Source organism: Corapipo altera, unplaced genomic scaffold, assembly GCF_003945725.1.
Source record: "Corapipo altera isolate COAL_440 unplaced genomic scaffold, ASM394572v1 2c, whole genome shotgun sequence".
Taxonomy (NCBI): Eukaryota; Metazoa; Chordata; class Aves; order Passeriformes; family Pipridae; genus Corapipo; species Corapipo altera.
Window position 1 is genome coordinate 3,257,549 of NW_020884923.1, and position 22,233 is coordinate 3,279,781.

General features: G+C 34.9%; 1 protein-coding gene across 8 annotated transcripts in view; it reads left to right on the top strand.

Moving 5' to 3' along the window:
* RYR2 (ryanodine receptor 2) overlaps positions 1–22,233 on the top strand; it is a 381,847-nt gene that overhangs the window by 354,175 nt on the left and 5,439 nt on the right. For 4 of the 8 annotated variants that reach the window (XM_027657253.1, XM_027657256.1, XM_027657255.1 and 1 more), the window contains 11 exons: positions 351–415; positions 1,418–1,565; positions 3,120–3,206; positions 4,025–4,243; positions 6,357–6,487; positions 7,150–7,192; positions 9,981–10,114; positions 15,020–15,080; positions 16,278–16,424; positions 17,911–18,045; positions 20,395–20,551. In XM_027657253.1, the coding sequence (XP_027513054.1) occupies positions 351–415; positions 1,418–1,565; positions 3,120–3,206; positions 4,025–4,243; positions 6,357–6,487; positions 7,150–7,192; positions 9,981–10,114; positions 15,020–15,080; positions 16,278–16,424; positions 17,911–18,045; positions 20,395–20,551 (1,327 nt within the window). Of the gene's footprint in view, positions 1–350; positions 416–1,417; positions 1,566–3,119; positions 3,207–4,024; positions 4,244–6,356; positions 6,488–7,149; positions 7,193–9,980; positions 10,115–15,019; positions 15,081–16,277; positions 16,425–17,910; positions 18,046–20,394; positions 20,552–22,233 lie in introns of those variants that run through there. The other 4 variants (XM_027657254.1, XM_027657259.1, XM_027657260.1 and 1 more) reach the window with 2 other exon arrangements.

The window sequence follows — 22,233 nt, forward strand, 5'->3', positions numbered from 1 at the left end:
CCTCTTTCATATGTTAGTATAGTCTTGAAATGAAATTTGCATCTCTGTTTTTCTGGATTTTCTGACATGTTGTTAAGGGAATCACATATCAATACTAGGGCTTACTCTTTCTCATGTCATAAACTTGAATTTCCACAACCTTCTCTAAGTACATGGTGTTTTGGTTTACTTTTAGCTCAGTGTTAAATTGTTTCTTCATTAATGTAAATTGAATTATCATCTTGTCTCAGAGTTTTGGTTGTTTAACAAAATCAAACAGACCTAACATTCTGCCCTCTGGGTATTCTTTTAAACTAACTCTGTAGTGTATAACAGTGTTTAGACATATTTTTAAACCTGACTTTCTGTAGGAGCAGGTGAAAGAAGATGAAAAGGAAGAAAAAGAGGAAACAAAATCAGAACCTGAAAAAGCAGAGTAGGTATTACTTTATTGTCAGATCCTACAAGGTCACTTCACTGTTGATTGCTCTGCTTGGCTCTGTGAGTTGCAGTGATACCTGTATTCTCTGTGAGGAGTGAAGTACCTGGCACTATTAGCTACCCTGAAGCTACTCTGAACATGACAAACTTTCAAGTGAAAGTGAAAGTTTGTCAAGTATATTCTGAGAAGAGAAGCAGTTTAGAACATCAGTTATTCTGTTTGTAGAGAGATACACAGAAATTAATAGTGTAACTTAAAAGTTTGGCTTCAAATGTAGTTCTGTGATCTTTTCATCTATCATGCTGACAGGTCAAATTAACTTCTAAATAATTCACAATTCTTCAGATCATGTGTTTGGGGAAGGCAGCCCACTAACTCTGACTTTCTGTAATGGGATAGCATGATGATAATCACACATCAGATGCTGACACACTCTTACTCCCGTCTCCTTCTGGAGTGGGTACTTATGAATTCATCAGGTGGGCAGAAATAAAAAATTTAAAACTTGAGGCTTGACTTGTAACTGCAAGAAGAACTAAAGTTTTCTGCAACATTTGTGAGAACCAGATAGTTCAAATGCATGAGGTTGGAGGGGAGCACTTAGACATATAGGCATTCATACAGACATACAGCTGTCAGCTTACAGACATTTTGTCACTGCAACTCTTATCTGCACAATTGTGAAGCAGACCCTTCGGTAATAAGGTTGGCAGATTCTTGATTACCTGCCTCTGCCAGTTAGCATTCTCACTTCAAGGTGCCAAAGCAATAAATTTATCTGCAGACTTAAACAGACTGTCACTCAGTGCTTTGGACTGAAGAGGGATACATCTCATGTGCATGAACTGCATGAACCGCATGACTCATCATTGAGCCTCATTAAAAGATGAAATAGCCTATTTCAGTGTGTGATTTTAATTTTGTGTTTAGCAATTTTACTAACTTATTAACTTTTATTGACTTGACATACTCTTTTGGCTTCTTTTGTATCCTAAGAGGAGAAGATGGAGAAAAAGAAGAGAAAACTAAGGAAGACAAAGGGAAACAGAAATTAAGACAACTTCATACACACAGATATGGAGAACCAGAAGTTCAGGAATCAGTCTTCTGGAAGAATATTATTGCATACCAACAGAAGCTTCTTGTAAGCTGTTCTCTAGGTTATGTGTTTAGCTGTTGGCAGAGACATGTACCATCAAATTATTCTACCAATGTAAAGACAAATAGCATCTGAAAGACCACATTTTTCTATCCACCATCATCCATAAAAAGAACATAAAGCAAAGGTTTAATGGAAATGTTAGAGAAAAGAAACACACAAATAGTGTACAAGATACTAATTCTTAGGCAGAGAATTATTTTCCCAAACTCAGACCTTCAGAGATGCCTGTATATCACTGGAAAACATCCATGCATTTTTCTGGGAATAAAATTCCTGAATTTTTACAGCAGCTAATGAGCCTGTAGGATTTCTCCTTTCCTGAGAGACAACTTTGGGCAATTACAAGCTCTGCTATAAAAAGAATTGCCTAAGATACAATGCTTAACCTAAACCAAATAAGGAAAGATGTTACAGATTTTTTTCTTTGTGAAATAACAAGTTAATATTTGTCAAACTTCTCAAAACCTGTAGAAAATAAGACTAATTAAATAGTAAAACTGCATATGAGAGTCTCTAAGTAAAATATGATATCGATGAGTTAGCTGTAGAACTGTTTAAAATCTATGCTTTTATTAGCTAGGAGATTCCATGCATATTCACTGAGGCTAGTGTGAAATGCAAAGCGAAAAGAAATACAGTTTTGCTATTTATCTAGTAGATAATTGTTTAGGTACAACCTACTTCTAACATGAGTAATATAGCAAAACTACAAAACTGTAGTCACAATCTTATTAGGAAATTAGGTGTTTAAATTTTGCTTTTGAACTGAGGTTAATTTTTTTAAGGCTAGTCACATAGCAGTCATGCAAATTTGACTTGATTTTTTTTTCTAATAGTCTTGTTTAATATTTCACTAATAGTCATCTATAATTACAGCTGAAAAATTGAGGAATTCCTATGGGAGAGTTAAAGCATTCACAGTGTCTACTGTAAAGGATTGTGAATTGTCAGGAATGGAAAAGGCACATTTCTGCAATCCTTTTGATTGCATCATAATGTCAGAGAAGCTTTCTACTCACAGTACTTAGGTCACAGATGAATTTTTGCTGACCTGTTAAAAATCCATTTGATTTTGGAATAGGAAAAGACTTAAAATAAACTTATATGCAGATATTTTTATTTCTTGGTAACAATTTGCCATATGAATGAAAAATGAGCTGCAGGGAAAATGGAGACTTCTGTATTATTATTACATTACTATTACATTGTGATGTCTCTGTGTTGTCTCCACATGTATTGAGAGGACAATGAAAAAGATGTAAGAGGCAATTAAAAATCCTTCATCCTTTCTGCAAGGAGTGAAACAAAAGGTCCTTTATCCATTATTGTAATGTGGAGTAGAAGAGAATTTGTACATCACTCAAAATGTTTGTTGAGGGTTTTTTTGTTTGTTTGGATTCTTTAAAAATATTTAACATTCCATTAAAAAGTTCTGTAGGGAAAAAAAACTCAAAAAACCCCCTCTATGCAAGAACCTAATAATTATGACTGAATCTTTATTAGTCAAAGTTTATTTATGTTCTGTTCTATTTTCAGAATTATTTTGCCCGAAACTTTTACAACATGAGGATGTTGGCGTTATTTGTTGCTTTTGCCATCAACTTTATCCTGCTTTTCTATAAGGTAAATATTTAAAAATATTACTTTTCAAGTAGCACAATGGAAACCATTCGGATTTTGTAGGCAATATGCCATGGTAAAACTGCCTAGCCTAACAGATTAAATACCTGCTTCATCCTACCACTTCAGAAATCTAGAGGAGAGCTGAAGTGCTTGAGTGAAGTAAGAAGAGACTTCGTGTACACAAATATCTATTTACAAAGTTCTGTGCTGCAGCAAAGCAGCAGGCTGTAAGGCATACCCATGCCTCAGATGTTCCATTTCACAGTACAGTGAACCAGCCAAGCCAAGCCATTGCCAAGCCATTGGCAACTTAAACTAATCCACGTCAGTTGAGATGTTTTCTTGTGCTGTTATGCTCTCCTGAGGGGGTGTGTACAACAAGAAGTCACATCATCTCAAGCTGCCTACATTTCATCTCACTGATTTTGTCAAGACTTTCAGTATCATTAATATAACTCTAGAGTCTGTGGATTCAAATCAGTTTCTGGCAGAGCCCTGAAGATAAAGACTACATGTGGGATTGTCAGGAATTGACTGGATTTCTTCTAAGAGGGCTGTGCCATGGAATTTGAGGAGATAAAATTTATCATGGGCCAAATTTGCTACAATGGATAGACAGTGAAAAAATCACAGGCTGGTGTAACAAGATAAAAAGGTCTCACTAAGCCATTCTTTCTGGACGTTTTTATGCAAAAAAAGTCTTACAATTGTATTGTCCTTGGTATCATTGTTTTCAGCTATCCTACTTAGCTATTTTACTGTAAAGCTCATATCAAAGGAAATACAGCTGCAATATTAAGATTAAGTGATTTAAACAGGTCTCCACATCTGCTGTGACAGAAGAAAAGGAACTTCCTGTGGTATCTGATGGTGAAAGTACAAAGTTGAACATCCTGGAAAGCGATGATGAGACGGTCATTGCAGTGCATTATGTCCTGGAAGAAAGCAGTGGCTACATGGAGCCCACGCTGCGGATTTTGGCCATCCTACACACAGTCATCTCATTCTTCTGTATCATAGGGTATTACTGTTTGAAAGTAAGAAAAACCTGAACTTTTTTTTTGTATTCTAGGTCCAAAATCTTTTATCCGTTGAACGGTATAAATTGAAACAAAGTCATAGCAACCTTGCTTAAGCAGATAGGGAAATCATGTAAAGAAATCATATTTTATTAGTGTAATGTAAACAGAAATTGATATGTGTTTTCAGGAAGTTCAGGAAGATCTGCTGTAATTGTCTGGCTGACAACAATAACTTCTATCAAAAGCTGCTTGAGTCTGTCAAAGACAAGGTGTGAATGCACATGGCCAGAGGAAGCTAGATGACAGTATTTGTATTACTAGTCTGTCATCTGGGTTTTTTGGAAAGCATGCAGCATTTTGGCCTATTGCTGCTGCATATTGTGGCTATACAAAATGTCTGCTTTTCATAGACACACACTCTGGTGGTAGTGTTTTGGCAGGAGCTTAAGCATCTTTTGCGGAATATCTTGCAGAAGGTCTCTGTTAGGGACGTGAAAAATAAAGATGTGACTTTTATTGGCAAAATGCTTATTGTTGTTTAGGAAAACCAAATGCCATAAATCTCTGAACCTGGGAAAAATATGTATGGGATATACTTCCCCCATTTTTACACTCTTCCAAGGCATAAGCTATAGGTCAAAGTGCAGGATAGTGCTAAATTAAATGGACCTCTGCTATGACCCAGTATGGCTGCTAATTTGTCCTTATAATATCTTATGTGGTCCATGATATTTTTACCTTCCTCTTTTAATCGATAATACTTTTTCTATGCTAAAGACATGATCAGCATTTTTAGTTCATATTACTGCATTACAACTCTACCTTAAGTGTCCCTGCAGACCACTAAATACTACAACGTTTTCTTGTTGCATTGGTTGCCATGAAATATGAAAGCTTAGACTTCTGGGTTTTGAGATGTTCTCTTCTCCCACCCCATATGTTTTGAGGTTTTTTCTACTATGACTTTTTATGCTACTTTACCACATTTTTTTTCAAACTACATTTATTCTCTGATTAGAAGGGAAAAGCATTGTTATAATTATTTGTCATAATGAATTGTCTTCTTTCTAATTCTGAAACTCTGAAGAAAAGTCCAAATATGGTTTCAATCTCTATCTTTGAAGATTTTGAAATCCAAAATCTTCATAACTGCAGGCCTGTATGTGATAGCTTTACTTCAGAAGATTGCTCATCATGAAATCCACTACATTTTTCTCATTTAACTATTGGAAAATAGTGTTGGAACATTTTCATTGTACCTAATGTAATCACCACATTGCTTGAGTAGTCCTAATTATATTATTACCATTTTAGTATACTCATGTCCACTCTTGAATAATATTACAGTCAAGGTGGGTAATGGAGGGCGAGTGCATTCTGGGGACCTGCAAAATAGTTCCAGGGAAGAGTAGGGTTTATTTTTTGTTGATAACAGATTTCTAAGAAAAATCCACTCTTCTGGGGCCACTATTTACATCTGCCTTCTCAGGCTGTACTTTTGAATGTCATCCTGCTGATGAAAGAGAGTTGTGGGTAAAACCTGATCCTTACTGGTTAGGTGTCTCAGCTGCTGACAAATCAAATCTATGGAATGTGAATATGATTTTTCTTTTTTACTGCTTACAGTCTGTCTTTCTCTCTGCTGTGAAACCACTTTATTTCCTACTATAAAACCTCAAGAAATCTTTAACAAGTAAAAGGCAAAATCTGGCATCTCTGAATATCAAAATGAAATCCAAAAGTGTGATCCCAAGTCAATTTTGGAACTAGACTTTCTAAGAATTTTAAAAAAGATATTATTTAGCTCTCTTTTCACTTGAATAACTGTAATCCCTCCATAGCAGTGAAAAGCTATTTTTATTTGAAGGATCCCTTTTCAGGGATTTTGGCCACCTTTTTATGACTGTTTGGTACACTGCAGTTTAATGATTCTGAATGACCTAATCCTTGTGCATCAATACGTTTTCCATGTTCTAGGCAATTGTCAAGTCTTTTAATTTTTTTAAATACTGTTTTTGCTTTGTTCAGTTTTCATACTTAACTTTTCATAACAACCAGATTTTCTTAAAAGTTTGCAGACATGTCAGTGCATTTTAAATAATTCCTGTACATTTTTTTTTAACTGCAGGTTCCACTGGTTATTTTTAAGAGAGAAAAGGAAGTGGCAAGGAAATTGGAATTTGATGGGCTATATATAACTGAGCAGCCATCAGAAGATGATATTAAGGGACAGTGGGATAGACTTGTAATCAACACACAGTGAGTTTTTACTTACTCTGTCTCATTATAGCCTTGCAAGGAATTGTTCTTCCATTTCCACAATTATGTACTTGATCATCCAGCTTGTCTGAAATAAATAATTTTTAGGGACATATTTCTAGCAAGGATACACAAAAATATACAAAATATGTCAGGCACCTGTTAGGCTAACGTTTACTATTATTTTTAGGATTACTATTTAGTCTTATTAATTCCTAGATTTTTGCTTTAAAATTATTTCTGTTCCATAAAAGACAAAAAAATGCACTGAGTTTCTTTTGGCAAACACAGTGATAGTGACTGTGTATTGCTGTCAGCTCGAGAGTGAACTGTGCTTTGCATCCTTTCAGTGTCTCTTGAAGGCTCTCTTTTAGGAGCATATTTAAAGTTCTGGCTCTCTGCCTGGTGGGGCTGTGAGATGTAACTCTTTAGAACCCTGTCTGCAGGCATTTCCTCTGCTGCTCTTCTCGAGCTACATTTACATGGTAGGCTGAAAACCATTTGGCAGCTTTCGTTCCGGCAGCTTCACAAATGACTAGCTGGTGATAGGCACTACAAAGAACCTCCTAGAAACAAGCTATGTAATTTTTATGGTCTCTTAGTAACTACCACACCTTCTCATGGTTGTCTAAAATGTAATCTTGTTTATCTGTGTTTTTCAGGTCTTTTCCAAATAACTACTGGGACAAATTTGTGAAAAGAAAGGTAAGACTTATTTTTAAAAACATGTATGAAGGTAAAATAAAATTCTAATGCATATTTCTTTTCATGTTTAAAAAAATGTGTACTACAGTTCTTTGAAATATAACTTTAGTTCAGTGTAAATTTTGATGTTTACCATTTTAAAATGAACAGAATTCCTTTTTCACCTCATTCTTACAACTGCTTTTGACTGGTTTGGGTAGTTATTCTTTCAAACTTTTTCTGCGTACAGTTTGTTGTATAAAACTGGATTTCAAATACATTCGTGAAATTATGTGAAGAATTTCTGTATACACTTGTATGCTTATTGAAAATTGTGTAAAATGTTTTGTCTGTGTGTATTTATGTATTCACTTCCATACACAAACAATAGAGAGTCCCTCACCCAACAGATTAGAAAGGAATTAATAAGAAGACAGGACAGATAGAGTTATTTAGGCACAGGGCATAGTCAGACAACTGTACTTATCAGAAAGGTATATACATGCATCTGGCCCTTTTTGTCCCTTGCCACGCTGTTTTTCCACACTTTCACCTTCCCAAATCACTGAAATTCTTCCCTTTCTCCACCTTTACTTTCTCCCTGTAACAACTCATTTATGGGATACATAACGTATACATTTCTTGGCAGTAATCCTCTTAGTCTGAAAGGCTATCTGGAGAGTTACTACCAATGACTCATCTTGGTGGGTTTCAGATTTGGAACACTGGGTCTGTGGCTCTCCTGGGACAGCCCTGGGAGGGACCAGGCAGAGTGTCCATTCATTTGGGGTCTGCAGTTTGAGCTCCTGCCTGCCGTTGTGCCCCTGTACTCCTCTAGGCTCAAGTAAATGGGCCTTTAAGGGGCTGATGGCCCTGGGACTAACTGGGCAAGATATTCTTAGGACTCTCCCCAACCTTTGTGTCTCTGTGGTCCTTTGTGGGTGTGCAGGTGAGCTTTTATCACATAACCTAACAATCTCTCTCTCAAAAAATCCTCTCTAAGCGGAGACTCATTGCTTACAAATGCTATTTCAAATGTTTTCTCAGCTTACTCTGAAGAAATAAATCTAATGTTTGTACCACAGCTTACAGCAAGAATACATGTATTAGTGTGTTTTGTCACAATTGAAAAAGAGGATTTTCATGTTGCTGGATTGGATTTACCCCTCCTTCACAATATTTAATGCCAATCTTGTGTCATACTTTTGGAAACATGTTTTTCTTAATGCTCTTAGCTCTTCTGCTTTGTAATAGTCTCAGGCCAACCTGATAAAAAATTCCTTTGAATTGTGTATTCGTTTTGCCGTTGAAACTTTTTTTTTCATATTTTAAGTTGTTATATACAGATTTCTGTCTGTCTAAGCAAAGAGGAGGGAGCACCTCAGACAGAGTACTCGAGAAATAAAATAAAATTCTACGTTGCTTCTGCCAAGGTACTAGGTCAAGGAAGGTTCCAATTGAAAGGAAAGGAGGATGGTTTTGAATTGTGTGGAAGATTTGGTACTTTATCTTTGGCTGAGGAACTGCTTTGTGTAGATTTAAGTGCCTTCAAGTAACCCTATTTTGCAAAGAATTTTTTCTTTTATATATGTTTGTACCCTAATCCCCAGCTGGAAGAATAATCCCCAGTCATGAAGCACTACTTTTGGGCATGTTACAAAGAAGGCTTGCCTCTAAAAATCTCCAAAGATTAAAGATTTAAAGATATAAAGATTTAAAACATTGCTTATTTGAAAGCTGGTAAACTACCACCTCACTTTCAGGAGTCTCTCAGTTATAATCTTATTATTCAAAATTTTGTATTTCTTTGAGTATTCTTTTTAAAATGAGAAGAGACACATAATATTTAGGAAGGAACTCTGTGTTCAGTGAAAATGAGAGCAGGTAAATGTTCATTTCCAGACAAATTTCTTTTGAAACATGTTAAATTTTGTAAGAAAGAGATGGGGGGTAGTTTGAATTCCGTGAAAATAATTTTTAGCTGTAACTCTATGTTCAAGATCTTTAGACTCCTCCATATTTTATGTGTATTATAGTTTCATTGCAGTATTAACTAATAAAAATAATCATAAAAGAATTCAATTGAGCTAGTTTATAAGAGGGGACATTTTTCATTCCTAAGATGAAACACTTCCTCTTAAAAGACAAAAAAATTTAACATTATCAAGAAATTTGGATTATTAAAAAACCTATTTAAGCAGAATAAATATACTGGAGGTTTTTTTCTTGAAACTAATAACTAGTAAGGATCAATTATTGTCTTTGAGAAATCTTATTTAATCAGAGCTTGTCACGTAGCTAGGATATTCAAAACATCTCCTTTCTGTGTGACCTCACAGTGTATTTTTTTTTCCTGTCAGTGATGATATAGATTTAGTTATTCTCCTGCTGCTAGATACCTTTCCTCTTCCTGCTTTTGTTAAATGAGTAGAAACATCTTATCTTTGATACATCTTTTGACCAGAGAGGTTGTGAAGTCACCCTCACTGGAGATATTCAAAAACTGCCTGGACATAATCCTGTGCCATGTGCTCTAGGATGACCCTGCTTGAACAGGGAGGTTGGACAAGATGACCCACAGTGGTCCCTTTTAGCCTGACCCATTCTGTGATTCTGTGACATCCACCTCTTAGCCTATTGAATTGATTGCAATTGAGCAGAAAAAAAAATTATTACTGACTTGTGTGATAAGCAGATGGAAACAGAGGAAAAATATCATGTATTTAAACCTCTTGTCTTCAGAACCAGACTTAATAACAGCTCATCTACCCAATTGATGACTATTCTTGAATTTTGCTTCTGATTTTAGGTCATGGATAAATATGGTGAGTTCTATGGCCGTGACAGGATCAGTGAGTTACTAGGAATGGACAAAGCTGCTCTTGATTTTAGTGATGCTCGAGAAAAGAAGAAACCAAAGAAAGATAGCTCCTTTTCTGCTGTGTAAGCATTTACCTCCAGTTTGTTTGTGTGATTGTTTTTTGTTTTGTTGGTTGGTTTGTTCTTTTCTTTTTTTGTAAGTAAAAATCAAGCATTCAAGGTTTGTCATTCAGACAAAACATGTTTGTTGCTCATTTATGTGTATCTGTATAAGATAATTCTTATGTTGAATGATATAGTGAATTTATTTCATTATAGACAACATATCTGCAGGATTCCTCTGTTTTTTGTTTACGAAGATTTAGTTTAGTGTACAGCTGCTTGAATATTGCAACATTCCCACTGTTTTGATAGTGTCGTTATGACTGGGCTGGAAACTCCTTTTCACCGTTCTGTCAGTTCAACTCTGCTGGAAAGAATGGAGAAAATTGGCACTCTGTGTTCTGTTTATAAAGAAATTAAGGAATAAATTTAAGTGCTAGTGAACAGTAAAATCTAGGGATTGGGTGATCAGTATTCACATCCTTTTATAATTTGTTTTCCCTAAACGGTATATTTGCTTATCATTTGAGAGACAGACATGAAGAAAAACCCCTAGATATTCAGAGTAATAAATTTGCCTTCGTAGGGCAGGGGCATCCTTAGTTTTTGTAAAGCACTGCAAAAATGTTTTTTTTTTCCAGTTGTGTGTTATAAAAAAGGTATTCAACTAGGTAGAACATATTTTAACAGGTGGAATTTTAGTGCTACAGAGATTTTTATGTAAGAGTTTATTTATTGCTTTCTTTAAAAGCATCATTTGATCTATGGGTTTACAAAGATTGTGAGAAGTACACAGTCAGACCACTGAAGCAAGATATTAATTAACCCAGGGTCTAACTGGGCAATCAGTCAGGTGCAGTGATAAGGCTCAAGGACTCTGGCATTTCAGTACTAAGTGAAATTTAATATTGTGGCAGAAGTATTTTGCAGAATACTTTCTTACATGCTCTTTTCTGCTGCTGGATTATAGTAGGAGCCATGCTTGAGTTTAGGGGAAAAAAAAAGAAAATATTACTTTTATTATTGGTTTAAAACCAAAATAAAACTACTTTCCCTTTCCTCTCTGTTCATGACTCATATGAGGGAAAAAAATTGAAATAATGTTTTTGAGAAAACAGACCAGACTGAAACAGTTGGCGAAAGCTGATGAAATACTTAATTTAAGAATCATGCCTGAAGCATGCCTGGGTTTTTTTTACATTTCTAACATCTTCTCCATGTTATATATGGTTAAAAAAAATTACGACCTCCTACATGTTTCATGTTCTCCCTGGAGAAATCATTCTGTACTTATAAGAGATTAATATGTTGTTGGAAAATTCCTGTGGTACTTTGGGAATAAAATAGAGAATGGTATGACCTGGATCCAGGTTACACCTCTAGAAGAAGCTGGTGCTTCTACATAAGCCAGGAGGAGGTGGTGCAGACTGAGGCCAGACCTCATACCCGTGTCACTCACAACATAGAAGGGAATTGCAGTGTGTAGCATTTTCATTCCCCATACAAGTGAACAGGTTTTTCTTCTGTCTCCTTGACCCCTAGTTCCTATGGCTTCTCCCCTTTTCCTTTGGGAAAATAGCCTGGGATTCCCATCTGTCTTTCTGCAAGGGACTTAAAGCACTCTACTTGCAGGCGACCATGATTCGTCAGAAGCTCCTGCCCATCCTATTGATATACTGTGTTAAAAAAATCCTCGGTGTACTGACTCTGGAAGAGCCATACAGCTAATGGATGCAGTCTTGAGTATTTTTAAAGTACATTTATTCAAATATATAAATATATATTTAAATATATAAATAATTATTTCAATATATTTTAGTATTATTTAAATATCACCAACTAAGGAGTTGGAGCAGTAAAGTTGGAGCTCTACTGTGGAGTAGACAGTAAAGACAGTTAAATTTTGTGCACTGAGCTTGAGACAGCAGTGCTGTTTTTCCATTTATTTAGTTGCTTTTTTGGGTGGTGTTAAACTAGATGCATGGTGGATGAAGTATATTTGGGAGAATAATATGGAAACCGCAAACATGAAAGTTAATTATCATACGTGCCATTGTGACTATTACCTCCCTGTCCCTTTACCTTTCTAAATGCTGTTGTTTCTGTGGTCTTTAGTCTAGTCAGGGTCAGTACAAGAGTCAGATAAGGCTCATGCATCTGCAGCAAGCAGTGACATAAGGCTAATTTGGGAGGGAAATAAGTGGGGCTTCTATCAAATGCTCACGTGGTAGAAGAATTCTTCCACTTTCAAGAGTAGAAAAAATGTAAATAATTTTCTCGTGGAAGATCTAAAGTTTTCATAGGTTGGTGAGAAGTGAAACCATATCATAAATGTGAAGTGTACAAAGAATGAGGCCAGCTGGCCTCAGAATGTGAAAGAAGTTAAAAGGTTTTATTCTTCTTTGTCATAAGAAACCATAACCTGGGTTTTCAAAAGATTCTGGACTGGTAACTTTGTTGTTAGTAATATAGTATCTTGGAGAACAATATTGTCTTTGGAAAACTAGTAGACTTCCCTCAGGTGACAGTCTGCCTCTTGCCCGTAACGGCTAGTGAAAAAGTAAGGAATTTTACCTGCAGTAGTTCTTACAATTGGAATCTCAGGATTTATACCTGCTGTAGTGTCACTCCGGGATTAACAATGATGAGGAAAGAAGTCAAATAAAAATACATTGACTAAAATTCATCCAATACTAACTAATGATGTTCCAAAGGAAATTTGAAACCAGACGTTACTTTTTAATTCACAACTGTAGAGCTTAAGTTTTATATGACATCATATTCTTTAAAGACTTTAAGCTACTTGATCAAGGTAGTGAGCATAAATAAACAGGAAAATGCAGTATTATGCATATTCAGATCAGACTTCTTTTAAAAAATAATGATATAAAAAAATTAACAGTGCCTGCCTTTTTTCATATAGGTCAGTATTCACATTATTTTTAGGACCTCTAAAGCTATTGCTATTTGTAAGCTATAAAATCATCAAATTAAATTGACTAGAGATGACCCCCCTTTGTTGGGAGGGTGGTTTTTGTTTCATGAGAGAGTATCCTACTTGTCCATAAGCAGTCGTGTCCATCACGTTTCATACATAACACAAATAGAATTATGAATAGGTGGACTGTAGTAACAAGAATATGCCTGGCATTAGGAATGAGTGGTATTGGGTCAGAATAAAGTAAGAGGTTCACTTGCTACAATAATACTTTCAGAAATAAATATCAAGTTGTTTTGGGTTTTTTTATCATCTGATTATGATATTCAACAAAATTTGAATAAGAAACTCTTCTTAACATTGATTGAATGCTGGTTTTCAATTATAGTAGCTCCACTTATATATATATGTGGTGCTTATACTATTACACAGGAGTAAAAAGACTGTAAAAGACTGGAGTCTTTTGCTTCTAATTTGTATCTGTAAAAATGGTGTTTTGTTTTTTTTTTTAATTAAAGATTAAATACTGTTGCATGTAATACAAGAAGGAATTTGGTATTCCAATTGCAAAGAATGCCTTGAGAGTGTAATATTCAAATAAAACTATTATTTTTATGTGGTCAGTGACTCTGGCTATACAAGTAAGAATTTTGGAAAACAGATAGACGAGAATTTAACTCTTGCTATTTCATCTAAGGCCTCAAGTGAACATCTGGCACAGAAGGCAACTGTATGACATCTGCCAGCAGTGTTTCTACTTGCTTAGTCATTGTCAGGAGCTCATCTCTTTCAGGAGCATTGAATCACTCACATTTTAAGGATAAAAGTAGGACAGATGACATTTTTTATTCTATTACTTATATATGTTCTTCAATTGTGATCCAGGTTTAGAATTTTTTTTATGTCACTACAATACAGATGATCCAAACCTTTTCTAAAAGAAAATATCAAAAACTAAAGAGGACAAGATACAGTTAATAGCAAAAATGATATACATCTTCTTTGTTAAGTTAGTTGTATCACTTCTCTATAGAGGGACAAAAACTTTATTTGTGCTATTAGAGTAAGCATAGAATAATACCTAAAGGTATTAATTAAAGGAATACAAGGGAAAAATTTTGAGAGCATGGTTTACATTATTAGTCTATACAATATAAAAGTTTATTCAAGAGAGGAGAGCAGTAGAAGAGGGTAACTGGCTAATATAACAAAGCAGCAAACGCTGTGGAAGAAACTGGGAGCCCAGCAGCCCCAGTGTGGCCTCACCAGTACCGAGTTAGAGGAGAAGGATCACCTCCCTTGACCTGCTGGCAATGCAACTCCTCTGGGAGGACAGGGTACCATTAGCCTTTTTTGTAGTGAGGGTGCATTGCTGACTTAGGTTCAACTTGCAGTCCACCAGAGCCTCAGGTCCTTTTCTGCAAAAGCTTTCACTATATATCTTCTTTTTATTCACATTTATTCCTGAATAAATAAGTGGCAAAAGCAAAGGATAAAAGCTCTGAGATTCATTTGACTTAAATTTGTCTGTCTTTAATATCATTTAATTGTGTCACCCAAGGTAGGCTATCAAAACTCAGGTAAAGAATTGGCATTTTGTGGGGCAAATTCTGTGACCTTTTTTGACAGCTACTTTAGGCTTGGATGGGTTCCCTTAAAAAAAAGTACAGTCTCTTTTTCTCCCTGGGTTATAAAGACAGTTCATTTCACTTGCATGTATGTGCTAACATTGTAGAAATCAATCAGCATTAGGTCTGATGAATCCAAAACAGTATTTATGAATTCGATTTTCAGAATTATTTTTTTTTTGACAGATCCATTCCAGGGTAAAAGTGTGAATTAGAACAAGGTTCTGATGTATTTCAGCTTTGGAGAAATAGATCAACCATTGCCTCCTCTTGTGTGACAATGCACTTTCTACAGATTGTGTTGTGTGTTTTCTGATTGTGTTTTGCTACAAAATGCAATTTATTTATGCATTTTTACAGGCTAAATTCCATTGATGTGAAGTATCAGATGTGGAAATTAGGAGTTGTTTTCACTGATAATGTAAGTTTCTCAGTACATACATATATGTATTTTCATTTTCTAAAAAGCAATATGCACTTGCTACCACAAAGAGTTTCAATGGGAGGTGTGAAATACTCTGGATTATACTTATTTTACTACATGAAGAAGCTTAAAAAGACATTGTCAAAATATTTTCAGAGTAACGTTGGTAGTAGTCTATAGAACCTCAGCCAATTCCTGCCCCACTTCTGATATGCTTTATTAGAAGCAATAAGCAAACACTGCATTATACATTTAGAAAACTGACTATATAAATGCTAATTGCCATTTCTCGTATTGTTCATTAATTTTATGAACACTTGAATATTCCTGGAGTACAGTCAAATCAGTATAGTTAATGTGTCTGGAATTGCTAAATTTGTATCACTGAGACTGATAGTAAGATGTGCCATCAGTTGGCAGATTATTTTAATAATTTAAAAAAGGGAGTCTGATCTGATTGTTAAGTATTATGATTATTGCTTGCCTAACAGCTTATTTTGTTGGTCAGAAAGATGATTGGGGAAAAAAACAATTTTGGAACTAGGATTGACGGAGAATGAGAGCGTAATCAGACTGTACTCAGGAAAAGTGAACAATAAAGTCTCCAAGTCTAGAGACAGAATGATCTGTAAACAGTTAGTGTTTGTTTTTTCCTAAGGAACAGACTGTAATTTCTCTTATAAATATGTACTTGTCTTTAAATCCAATAAAAATTAATTGATAGAGGAAAAGATGAAGTTTACGTTTGTGGTAATAGTAAACTACTTAAGTAATGTTTAAAATTTCTTTTGTTCTTGCAGAATCCTATCATTTGTCATTAACTACCTTAGAGCAGTAACATTTTAATTTAATTATTTAGAAATTAATAAAAAAGTAATTTAAATCAGAAAAACTTTTTTTACAACAGAAACAATTATAATAAGGGTTTAACAATTTCAAAATGAGTTTTTAGAATTTTAATTTAGAATTTCTCAATTGTGCCCATGTCTTTTGGACTCTGTATTTGAGTATTTAATATTTTTGCACATAGAGAAAATTCTCAAAGATCTCTAGAAAATTCTGTGTTAAAAAAGAACTGTTTTCTATTTAAAGAAGAGCACATTTGAGAAAATTCTACCTTTCATTAGTGTTTTGAATTAAGTTAAAGATGAAAACCATGAGTTTTATTTTGAATATACTTTTTTTTTCTGTTAGTCTTTCCTTTACCTAGCGTGGTACATGACCATGTCAGTCCTTGGCCATTACAACAATTTTTTCTTTGCTGCTCATCTCCTTGACATTGCAATGGGATTCAAGACATTACGAACTATCCTGTCATCAGTGACCCACAATGGTAAACAGGTATCAACTTCATCTCCTTTTGGCTTTATAACTTCAGGAGTATATAGGGAAGATCACTTCATAACTTAATTCAGGTGCTCTGCAGATTGACGACAGAATTGTTCTTTTATCATGAACTCTAGAACTTGAGCTGGTGAGGAAACTAGCCAATGGGGTAGTCATACATCCGACTGGGATGTATGACAGTTTCTAACTGTTATGAGCAACTGTATCATAAAGTTGCTATTTAAATTCTTTTCAGGATTCATCTAAAGAAATGTCCACTTGAGATCCAATTACTCATTTGTTAGAGGACTGTTTGAGAAACTCGGCTCTCGGATGTTAAGAAATCTTTTCCAAGAAACTATAGAATCTGGAATTGCATTTCTGGTTTAAGTAAAAAAAAAAAAAAAAATTGGGCATTTCATCTACTGAGATCTACTGTAGAAATGGCATTTAATGTAACTTGAGACTAGGTGTTCCTCAAGGCTGATGGCCTTACCATTTCAAAGGAATTTTGTAAACAATTTCAAATTATGAAAAAGCCATCCTTGATCTGATCAGAAGATCTTCCAGCAAGGCAGCTAATATAATTCTTATTAAAGTGAGCTGGGAATGATAACATAAAGGCTTTCTCTGTTGTGTATACTTACATGCTGTTGTAATAAGACAACAGTTTTGACTTTATAAAATGTAAGTGCTTTAGAAGTCTTGTAAAAAGTGTCATTTCTAAATTTATCAGTAGCAAGTTATTTTTCATGTTTTTAATTTGATTCCCTTTTATTTTAAGCAAGTTTGATACTAAAAAAATCATAAAATCATTAGCAATGTTTTTTTTAATGCAGAGGATGATTGTTTTATTTTAATTCTGTCTTCAAATGCACTGTCCTTGTCAACGTTTTTAAGAAGTAATACACATTTAAATGGACACAGCTTATATTTCAAAATAGCTGGTGAAGCACATGACATATAGAAGACTTAAGTATGAACTCACTGTATAAACAGTATAATTGTTGTTTTGATTTATGTGACAAACTTTAGTTGCATTTGCAGAATAAAAATTGTGTTTTGAAAAAGTTACAGCAATCAACACACTACATTCATTCCATTTTAAAGAACAGAATTTCTTAAATTCTTTGTTCAGATTTCTTAAAAGAACAAAAAAGCAAAACAAATCAGCAAATTACCTATAAAGTAAGGGACCATTATTTGTGAAAAAGAACTTTTTAGATCTGGGAGCTACACAAGAGAAGTATCAGTTTACAGGACGCTGAAGTTCCCTTCCACCTCCTTTCCATAAAGCTCAAAGTGAAATCTGAATGATGCTGCATATGAGCAGTGTGGTCCTTGCTGCTGCTTTTCTGAGGTAGATATTAAAATACTAGGAACTGTTTGGTTTATATATGATTTCGTAGATGTAAAAAAATTTTGTCCATATTAAATTAGTTGAAATACTGAATTACAATTATATAATAGGTTATATCCATTCTATAATTTTGTCTTCCAGCTTGTCCTAACAGTGGGATTACTGGCAGTAGTAGTATACTTGTATACAGTGGTGGCATTCAATTTTTTCCGCAAGTTCTATAACAAGAGTGAAGATGGTGATATGCCGGACATGAAATGTGATGATATGCTAACAGTAAGTCTTATTTTGCTTTCTGGATTTTTTCTTAAAATGTTTTGCTTTTTCCTGACCTTCTGTAATTCCTGTTCATACAGTTGTATCATTAGCCACCAAGCAGGAAAGTTTATAATTAATTGAAGGCAAAGGAACAAATGTAATGAACATGCGTAACAACTAGCATGTGCTAAATGAACATCCATAGTAACTGTGTGTGCTAAATAAACACATCTATAAAGGAACAGAAGAAATGCCATACTATCTATACTTTGCTATGGTTTCTCAGAAAACACAAACCAACTGCAAAGCTGCAAAGCTGAGCTGAGCTGTTGAAGGGCTGTACTTCTAAACCTTGAGATTCTAGAGGCCATTCAGGGAAGAGAGTCGGTTATAGGCAAGGACTTTCATAAGCAATGCAGGTACCGAAATGCTTGTTTAAACTTGGAAATGCATCAGTTTCTCTTAGCATGAGTTGCCATGAATATCTTCAATGGGTAATTCTGTTACTGAAACCTCTCATGTGCCCAGAAGCACTGAAAATTATTTTGTACTTACTGGGACAGTGCCAGGCTTTGGAGTTGTAGATGGTAGGTAGAGTAGAGCTTAGACCATAAAGAATTTCTAAGAGACCTTGTACTTAATATCCCTCAAAAAGCAATCATGTACAATGATGTTAAATATATTTCAGTATGTTATGCAATATGAATCACTTCCAGGGAGTCAACAACATTTAAAAACTGAATGAATAGATAAACTATTGAAGCAGAGTAGTACATCTGTATTTTTGGTTTGGGACATTCAGTACAATGAAAATATAGATAAACTGGAGCATAACTCAGTGGAGGCCTATTAAATTTTCAGGTGCTGGAGCACTTGCTGTGAAAAGAGAGACTGAGGGAATTGGGCTTGTTTGGGCTGGAGAAGAGAAAGCTTCAGGGTGGAGTGGAGTGTAAGAGCAGCTCCCAGTGCCTGCACAGGGTTTATTGGGAAAAGAAGTTCAGACTCTTAACGGGAAGTGCATGGCAGAAGACCATGAACATAAAGTGGAAAAATGTGTTCTGACTGAAGTGAGCCAAGCAATGGATCTGATTGCTCAGAGAGATTATTACATCCTCGGGAGACTGTAATTACCCGACTGTATAAAGCCCAGAGCAATTTTGTCTGACATTATAGTGGACCCTTGTTGGTGCAGAGACTTCATGAAGTCCTTCTGACCTGACCTACTCTGCAATTCTCTGAAAATACACAGATCTAAAGGCCATAGTATTGTACAGGAATGAGTTAGAATAACATGTGATATGCTATAAAATCAGGGTCGTCTTTTGTAAAAACAGTAAGATTTGCATTGGGATGTTAAAAAAAAAGTAGAGAGAATATATAATTCTTTTAGAAATAGAAAAATAACTTTTAAAACTTTTTAAATAATTAACACTATGTTTACTCATTAATTATTACCTTTCAGTGGTGGAATATAAACTATCTCTAGAAATTGTTGGATTTTTTAGCCAATGGTTGCTTAGCATTGTATGTTACTATATCAGTTTCTTACCTAATGGATTTTGAGGATAGTGTGGCATAGAAATAGAAGAATGAATTTTTTGTATGGTTAGGTTTTAGGAGTTAGTTATTGTTATTACTATTTTTTGATAAGGAGTGAGAACCCTGGACCTGTAGTTTGCAAATGTACTTAAAGCAAAAGAACTAATCCCCTGCTCTAGACCTCTAGAGTGATATCATCATTTTTTATTAAATTATAATGCGATAAAATGGAAATTTTGTATTAGCATCCCGCATCATAACTATACTGAAAGACCTATTATACCATTTTTCAGATGATAGTTTCACAATATTCTCAGATATTTTCAGTCATTAGCCTGTCATCTGCACAAGCATTCACAAAAATTTTTTCTCTGGTTGGGTTTTTTGCCTTTGTTTTAGGTTGGGAGTTTTTGTTTGTTTGTTTTTAAATTTGTGTTTGAAAAATCAAAACCAGGGAAATTTATTCACTTTTGAGCTAGGAATTTAGAAAAGGAGATGGCTGTGGTGGTGGTGATATTTTCTAATTGTATATTGCTGAAATTATTTTACGTGAATCACGGGGTGCTACTAGACTTCTGGTAGTTGAACTTTTGAACTTATTGAACTGCTACATAATGACAGAACATGAAATACTGCAGCTTCAACTGCACAGCAGCATTTCACCTCTCTCAGAAATATGCATAACCTTAAAGGAGAGAAAAAGATGACTTGACATGGTATAATTCCTAGAACACAGACAAGTTCTACCAGTTACTGAATTTGTAACAGTGGGTATTTTTACTTCTAGCTGCAGACAAATTTCATATCCCTTTGTTTTGTGTTTTCTAGTGCTACATGTTTCATATGTATGTTGGAGTACGTGCGGGTGGAGGCATTGGTGATGAAATAGAGGATCCAGCAGGAGATGAATATGAAATCTATCGGATTATCTTTGACATCACTTTCTTCTTCTTTGTGATTGTCATCTTACTTGCAATTATCCAAGGTATATGTTTGTAACCTGTGGTGAGATTATTTAACAGTACAAAGATCTTAATCCTATGGTAATCCCACACCTAAAATTCATAGAGAACATCAGGGCAGATCATGAAGGGCAGATTTATATGGTAAATCACACCCAACTGACTTTTGTCCATATGCTGCTCTTTTGAGTCTCTGTAAAATCAGTGGTCTCTAACTGGATCAATGGAAAAAAACGTAAATATTTTGCTCTAAAAATACTGGTGTTCACTGCAGTTTCTATCTTCTCATTGCTCTTTCTAAAAGTCTCCTTTAAATCAGCAAGAGGAGTGATTAGAAATCTTACGACACAATTTATAATCTTCTTTCAGTGTAACCCATACGTGGACAAAATCAGTAGCAGATGCTGTCACTGTTCTTGCTGCCAATATCTAATCTTCTTGACTGACAAATCTTCAGATTGGTAGTAGCGGTGTGAAAATTGGAGCATAGCTTTAAGAGGTTTAATCTTGTCTTACATAAAAACAGCTGTTTTTTGTGATGCCTGCTTACTTGAACAGTGTCAAAGAGTAGAGAAAGGTGCTTGATATGAAACAGCTTTAGTATAGCCTGGATAATGACAATGGAAAGTTAGGTACCGTTAGGTTAGCTTTGGAATTTCAGTTAAACTATTTGACTCACAGTGTGTCTTGCTGTTATAATCTGGATAGTAGGTACTTAATTTTGGAATGTCAGGGTTTTTTCTATTATGTATGCAATAACCATGTTAAATGTTATTATCTAAAGTACTTAAGACCACATCTGTTTACATATTATACATTCAAAATATTGTCAAGAATGTCCAGAATGTCATTTTCAATTAAAATTTTCATAAATTAATAGAATTATATTCTCAATTTTGGAAAAGCAGGTAAAGATTTTTGCTAGGTTCACTTACTGTTGTAAATACTGATACACCATTGCTTTCTGTCAGCTAACAGCTAACTGATGGTAATTTTGACAGCGCTAAGGGTGCTTTCTCACTTACTACAAGGAAATTCAGGAGGCAAATTTGAGCTTGTGGTAAATTGTTTATTACTCTTAATCAAGCAACAATTTTTTTAAAGGGCTTGAGGAGGGGACAAATTTTTTCATAGCTTGAAGTGGCGTATCTCATACTGTTTGTTTCTTAATTTTGTGAGTGACAGGAAAATAGTGGCCTTAACTGTCAATCTTTGAGTACGTATTGTTGCTAAGGATTGTGGAGTTAGTCCTTATTTGTACTGGAGTAAGTGAAGGGAAGATCATAAAGAATTTATAATTTTAACCATAGAGCCTGTGGTTCTTTTTCTTCTTCTTTCTCTATCTCCCTGAAATGACCCCTTACCTCTATATAGCTCTGACAGTGGAACCTTGTAGTACAGGACAGCCTTAATGAGAGAGGATGCACAGAACTCTGGGCCTCTCTGCATCTGCTGTGTAAGAGATTCCTGAACTCTATTAGTACAGTGCTATTCTATAGTAAGGCCTTTGTCACTGTAAAACTATGTCTTACTGTACTGAATCAAGATTATAGCACTGGGAATAAAACAGAAGTCTGCTTGTCCTGTTTGATAATTCAAAATGGTACTGCCAGTCATGTTACTGCCAGCCATTTTCTTTGGCTTACTCATTTTAATTTATGTATTGAACTGTTTTTGTTGACTTTTGAATGTATATTGGCTTCTA